The 7,375-nt window shown below is 38.0% G+C and overlaps 1 protein-coding gene across 2 annotated transcripts in view; it reads left to right on the top strand.

The window, feature by feature from the left end:
- Nucleotides 1–7,375, top strand: part of SCUBE1 (signal peptide, CUB domain and EGF like domain containing 1) — a 191,737-nt gene that overhangs the window by 94,632 nt on the left and 89,730 nt on the right. For both annotated transcript variants that reach the window (XM_017745824.1, XM_017745823.1), the window contains exon 4: nt 2,689–2,814. In XM_017745824.1, the coding sequence (XP_017601313.1) occupies nt 2,689–2,814 (126 nt within the window). The remainder of the gene's footprint in view (nt 1–2,688; nt 2,815–7,375) is intronic.

Genomic DNA, 7,375 nt, shown 5'->3' with positions numbered 1-7,375 from the left:
AGAGAATACTGAACACAGTCATTTTAGGAATATTTTTCTCTCCTATTTGTATGCATTTGTATAGAAACTAAGATTAGTACTAGAAAGGTATTTCGCATATTTTTGTCATTTTAGTGCTGCTTATGTACCATTAAAGCTTCAGTATTGTCTGAAGAGTCAACTTGCAAAAAAGTAAATGTTGTCAATGGTGATTCATAAATTATTTGTGTACGTAGATTGATACAGAAGACATCTGGACAAATGCCGTATTTGCTGAAAATTAGAATTTTGAATGATTAAAACTATTTGCAAATTAACATAATTTTGGGTTAGATTGCATTTTTTAGCAAGGTAAAATATTAATTTGCTGCATTCTTATTTCAAGAATTTTTTCAGGCAAAAAAGGTTTTTTTAGGAATTTTTTTGTAATCTAATTTTTAGGGATTTTGAAAAATACTGAAATAAAAATGAGAATTTTTGTTGTACTTGAGCTCCTGCTCTTGACTGAAAAATAGTGGTCTTTCATTTCAACAGAAAAAACCTTATATTTTCTAAAATAATGATTTTCAGGCTCAGGAGATCTCTATGGTGTTCTCCTGCTAAACATGGAACTGAAATAGTTTTTCCTACAACTCTGATTAATACAATAGCTGGAATAATTAATACAGTAACTAAAATATTATGGTCTCACACACAAATACCAGGATCACTTTTGTTTCTAAATGTAATGATTTTGATCTTCGATTTCTCCCAATATTTTTAGCAGTGCACAATTTCTGTACTCCCATAAAGGCAGATATTCAGTATCTGCAAGTAAGCACTGAAAAATCACTTGCTTGATTACACTTGTGGGCCATTAAATATCTGCTTTCATCTCTATAATTCCTCTCTTCTCAGAGCCTGGGCAGTGGGACTCAATCAGCCATGTGTTATCTTTCCCAGATCCCTTTCGGAGCATAGCGCAGTGCACAGGAATGCAGTTTGTCAAACACATTGTGTCTGAAATCCTTTGTTGGGAGAAGTGGAGAGAAAGAGATTATAAAATGCCTCAAACCCTTCAATAAGGCCATTCCCAGGTTTCTTGTATCTGTTCAGCCAAACAAAGTGTTCATACCTCACTTTGATGTGTAGGATGGTGTATTTTAGCATATAGTATGTATTGTATCTCAGAACAGCATCTGTTGTCCAGGCTGCAGTTTACAAAGAATAACTCACTTGATTATAGTAACTTACTATGTTTTGGCACGTTTTTAGGCTCAAGGACAACACAGAGGGGAATTTAGAAGAAATAAATATATCTGTTGTCTATAATGTTGGTTTTTATACATGGTTAGATTTAAGATCCTGTTGTGTTTTGGAGGAGGGGTGAATAAAAATACCCAATCAGACTGGTGATGTATGTTTTTCATTACTCTGCTAATACAAACCTCTCAGAGGTAAATCTGAGCAGTGTGAATAACTTCTTGAAGCTGTTAACTTCTGTCACCCTGAGGCAATCCCTGACTGACTTTCTGTAGCATTTCCTCCTCAAAATTCTATACACAAAAACCATTTACTTACAATACACTGGCACTGTAGGTTTAAGTTGAACATTTTGCACTGGAGTAGTTTTGAGAAATTAGCCTAGAATGAATAGGTGGGAGTAGACACGTTGCAAAGTGCCAAATGAGTTGCAGAGTCCACCCTGATGTTGCTTACAGCAGTGGTTTGGGCAACACAGGCAGTTTTCAGCATAGCAAGCTGAGTTACAATGTGCATTCTCTGCCAGTGTACTCTGAGAGAATTTGTCTCTCCTTTACAGGTCAGATATCCAAGGGGAAGTCTGGGAAGGCTTTGTAATGCAAATCTATCTAGCCTTCGTTCACACAAGGAATGTTAGATGCTGACCCATAAGAAGTGAGTTCAAGATTTCTGTGAATATGTGGGATTTGAATTAACGCGGTATTGAAAGGCTCTAAGAATATAAGGTGCATTCAGTATCTAAATCACTGACATGGTTTAGAAAGTTAAAATTGTCTCTGCAATGATTAAAAGAGAGCTGGTTGATACTTTTCCTTGGCATAAACATTAGCAGGAATCCACCCATGGCACTTGGATGTTTGTTGAACAGCTGGTGTGTTTTGTTTAATAGAGTCAAAGAGAAAAGTGGTAGTAGGTTTGTTGGCGATGTGCTGTGTTTATGGTGGATGACAGGGAATTGAGATGTAAAACAAATAGCAGAGGAACAGATCCAAGCAAAAATGCTTAGTTATACTATTTGGCAGATTTTGCGTGTTAGAAAATATAAAGCACATTAACAGGGAAATAAAAATGCACCAGACAGTAACAGCCGTTGAATTTACACAAGAAAAAAATAACTGTGAGATCACTTACTCAGCTCTGTGGGACAGACGAGTTCCTGGACTATCCTTTAAACCCATGATATTTTCATGAAAGATTAGAATATAGATACAGAATAGAGAAATCCCAAGTTTCTACATGAAGCAGAGACACACAAAGCTCGTATTTGCCCCAGAGCATGTTTGTCTTTTATTACACTGTTTTGTTGACTATGTATCTCTTTTCAGCTCTGTTTTTTCATCTTGTGGAACACGGTCCAGATGAAAAATAAAAGTTACAGATAAAATTATTGGAGGATTGGATATGCATAATTATTTTGTAATTTTATTTCAATACTAATATTTTCTATTTTTCTTTGCTTTTCCACAGAGGGTATGAACTGTATGAACAAAGATCATGGGTGTGCACACATCTGCCGGGAGACACCCAAAGGTGGGGTTGCCTGTGAATGTAGACCTGGCTTTGAACTTGCCAAAAACCAGAAGGACTGCAAATGTAGGTAGATGAAGATTAAATTTCAAATGCCCCAAAATGTCTTGTTTTCTTCATTGTTGTTATGTTCCAGAAGAAGTTAACTTTGTTTTGGCCAAAGGTGATTTGTAATTTTAGTAATGAGGGGTTTTTTGCTGTAGAAGATGCATTTGGGGATGGATAAGAGGGATTGAATAATAGAACATTGGCAGTGGCTCAGTTATCAAAACAATAACAACTTTTCTGCTTTCCTGTGAATGCAGAAAAGTGAAGTAACAGTTTAATCCAGACTTTCCTTTTAAAGCAATACAAATAAAGCATAGTGGATTCTGACTTGCAATATTTTGAAGGTCCACAAAGGTGTGTACATTGCTAAGTGTACTAGTGAATTTAATGAGAAACCCACTAGAGCTATCAAATTAAGCGTGTGAGTTCCAGTTTTTTTAAAAGACAGGAATGATTGCTCTAGCCTTGATTACACTGCTCACACTCTAGATTTATCACTTGGGAAACGTGCAGCTGCATTATATATACTGTTCTTCAGAGAAAAGCCCAGAGTGGTATATTCTTGAAGCTGTGATGCTAAAGATACAGATACTCATTAGCCCACAAAATTAGAAATTGTTCTGTACAGGTTCAAATAATTGACCTCGGCATCGTCATCTGAAAGCTTCAGAACTGAGTCTTTCTGATGGCTTCAGTGAGTCTTAGATCTGAGTCCAGTAGCTTGCATTCCTACTTGGTAGCTTTGAGAGAGACAAAAAAAGTGCAATCAAACAACATAAAATGTTTGCTGCTTTGCATAGGGCCAATATTTTTGAGACAGTCTTTCTTGCACTTCAGTTTTTTTCTTCCTGAGATCTCCACTCTGTAAACACGCATAGATGATATTATCTCCCAAGTACAAAGTCAAAAGAATCACTTTTGAATGTCATAAAGAAATGCCACAGAGTAATGTACAGCCTGATTTCTGCTCATTATTAAAAGGCTACACATGGCCAAAGGCAAAAGCACAGAAAAAAATGCCTTTATGGTAATTTTCATTCTCAGTGTTTATTAGAAGGGAATGTTGCATGCTGTTAATTGGAGTGCAACATCAGATACATTGGTGAAGTGTGGGAGGATGTTTACTTATGTTGTTATTATTTGTTTCCTCAAATTCTTATATTCTTTGGGAGTTTCAGTATCCTTTTTCATAGATGGTGGCAGGAGGATTAGAGCCTTTTCCGGAACATTATTCCTAAATGCCTTTTAATAGAGTAAAAACTTCAGTTTATTCTGTGCCCTCTGGTGTTCAAATTGTAGTTGGAAGTATAATGAACTTTTGGTGTCAGACCTCTAAGTAGGGACACTGAGTTTTCCAAGGCTGCAGAGCTTACTTTGGAGTACCCCAACCTCTAAACCCACAGCACATTCTGCAAGTATGATCCAGAGTCTTATTTAAAATAATAACTTCTAGTCCTTCCAGATGCAAAGAAGTACAGAGGTGTAGCCAGATAGCCTGGGACAATAATTGTGAGATTACAGCAGGCTATTTATGGAAGCCTAATTCTGAAACCAAATCTCAACTTTTAAAAAAACTTCTTCACAGCTAACCATTTCAGTGGAATTGGCTTAAATCCTGAGCTGCAGTTTTGCAACTACTCAGTTTTGCAGCTATGTTGAAGAGCTGGAAAAGAGACACTTCCCACTTGCCAGCCTGGACTGGGTCTGTAGCCCTGTATAATTGGGACTGTGGGGTCTGATACACCCTTGTAAAACCCTGTATCCTCTCAATTATGCTGGTTTATCATGGTCCTCCAGGAGTCCATGCCTTTCAGGGTTTGTCAGAGCTTGCTGCTCTGGTTTTTGTATGTGAACAAGTGACAGAGAACATAGCACCTCTTAGTACACCTAGGTGAATTTTTATCAGCCAGTTTGCAATTCAGTCAGACTGCTGAGAGAGATTTTCAAATGTATTGGCCCAAGGCCTTTAGTAACGATGCAAGTCTTCCTCAAAGGAAGATGTTAAAATAAGTCAGAAAGCAGAAACACTTGGAGGAAGGCTCCATGCTTTTTATGCATGCATCACACAATTGTCATGACATCCTAAGCACATACCATCTTATCATTTACCATGACATGCTGATAAGGCAGTCACTTTTGCTTCATTCAGTGTCCATGATGGTCAGTGCTCATTAAACAGGCTTATGTTCAGTAGCTTCCTCTCCATAATTTAGTGTCATGCCTTTTCTGCTGCACAGTATTTAAGCTCTATTGTGAACATAAAATTTTTAATCTCCTCGTGGATTTTCCCTTGATATTCATTACTGTATTATCAAAGTGCTTTGTAGGCATTTGTAATGTATTTTCAAAACGTTCTTGTCAAGTCAAAAAGTACTGGTTTGCCTATCTTACAAAAGAGAAATTAATATAAAAATATTAATGTCAGTCATTTAGTAGTGATAGGTGATTAACAAGAACTACACAGAACCCAGCTAAGCATTTACAGCAGGTTAATATGATCCAAGCCAAACTCCTGATGGCTCCAGCTGTAGTTGCAAATGCCATGGAGAAAGGAATATAATATCTAACCTGTAATAGAAGAGATTCAAATGACCTGCCAAGCTCTAAGTAGGAATTCCACAGCGAAGGCAGAAATAGGTTAGAGTCTTTAGGGCTCTTTTCACTTTCTGAACAAGACTATTCTTTCTTGACAGTCCATTTCTGATTTGCTACTCACTCTGCAGCAGATGAGAAAAGATTCCCAGCTGTTTCCACAGCCCTGACTTTCCCCAGCTTCACTATGCACTAAATGAGACAGGAGTGTTTTCTGTATTTGTCATTGAGGAGAGTTATCATAACACAATAGGACTATGTACAAGTCTGGTATTTTGTAGCTTTTGAGTGCTTAAGATTGCAGCCTTAATGGTTTCTTAGTGTAAATTTTAAGTATGCAATTTCTAGTTGCCCAACATGCTAAGAAAACACTAAATTGTGGAGATTGAAAGGGACCTCAAGAGGCTGTCTAGAAGTACACCAAGCAGAATCACAAGGATCCATACGTGTTCCCTCAGATAAGCTGCATCCTTTACATCCAAAGCATCAGTAAACTTCAGCTTCTGGGAGTTTACTGCTACTCCTGTAAACTACTTTAATAGCCTCTGGTGTACACAAGCCCAGAAGATTATGCTTTGTCAGTAATTTTCACAGGTACTTGCTGGCAGCAGAAAGAAGAATTCAGAGCAGTGAATTTGGCTCCAGAGTATGTTGAAATAAACATGGGAATTTACCTCTTCTTTCTACATCTGCGTCCATGATATATACTAAGATCCTGCTCCTGGGCACAGGATTCACATACCTGCAAGTTGCAACCTGAAAGAGTTATAAACAAGTAAAAGCTGGATCTTTTAATGAAAAATGCTGGATAATCCTACCTACAGCTCTTTCTATCTGCCTCCTTGGATAATAATGATTCAAGTGAGCAGGAAGGCTAGTGCAAAGTAATTCTAAAAATCCTATCTAGGACTTGTACAATGAAATGCCAACCTACCTATGCCAAATGGCAGCTCTGCAGCTCCTGCTGACTGTGTCCTCATGCAACTATTTGCTATCAGTACAAAGATCCCCAGAATGTTAAAAACATAAAGCCATACTAGCATAAATCATGTCAGCAATGTTGCATGCACAACTTTATCACAGAGAAGTGCCCATATATTTATGTAAATTATGTATTTAATGGCCAGTTTAGTTAAGAAACAGTGCAATTTTAAAGTTACCTGGAATGACAGTATGCTCATTTGAGAAGTCCATCCTACAAAAACACAAAAGATCTGTCTTGTGGCAAATTCTGTGGCATCTGAGCCATAGTATATATTTCAGTCCACATGTGGACAAGATCATGACACTGTTGTCTTGACCAATTTTTTAAGTTACCAAGTAATAAACGCTAGATTAAATAGTTGGCCATATGTTTTCAAGTACTTCTTGTCATGGGCATGTAAGATGGAAGAACCAGAAAAAGGGTTCTGTGGAACTTTGGAGAAGCACTCAAAACAGGATTTAGGCTGTAGAGTGAGGCTGAATTCTGGTATTTTCTGTCTTCTGGGGAGTATAGTATGGAATATCAATATCAATACTTAGTGGAATATGTACATTAAAATCCTTCCTGTTCCTTAAGATGTCATTTCTCTTTCAGACAGTTGTTTCTCATTTTTTAATCATCCAAATGCCATTTCTAGACTACTCCATATATTTCTCTGGGTGTAAGCACTGGCCCACATGCCAAGCTGTGTCTCAGGACTGTTTGGCTCAGCCCAGTCAAACTGAATAGATGCTGCTGGTTCCAGTGTGGGCAGGTGGACAGGTTATGCCAGCTGGCATATGCCATTATGCCATTATGCCATTATGCCAGGGCCTGAAAGATGTCTGGCCAGCCTAGGACCCTGAGCATTGTAGTCACTGAAAAGAATTCATCTGGTTTGAAGGCACTTTGAAGCCCCAGTGTCAGCCCTAAAGCTCCTTATCCACTTGGAGGAGTGTTGGGAGAACAGACTGGTGACTTGGTTGCCAGCACTGGACATGTCCCACAGAGGGTGTGTGTCAT

This window comes from Corvus brachyrhynchos, unplaced genomic scaffold (assembly GCF_000691975.1).
Source record: "Corvus brachyrhynchos isolate BGI_N302 unplaced genomic scaffold, ASM69197v1 scaffold209, whole genome shotgun sequence".
NCBI classification, from domain to species: domain Eukaryota; kingdom Metazoa; phylum Chordata; class Aves; order Passeriformes; family Corvidae; genus Corvus; species Corvus brachyrhynchos.
Note: the sequence above shows the minus strand (reverse complement) of the source record. Positions and strands in the feature narration are given on the sequence as shown.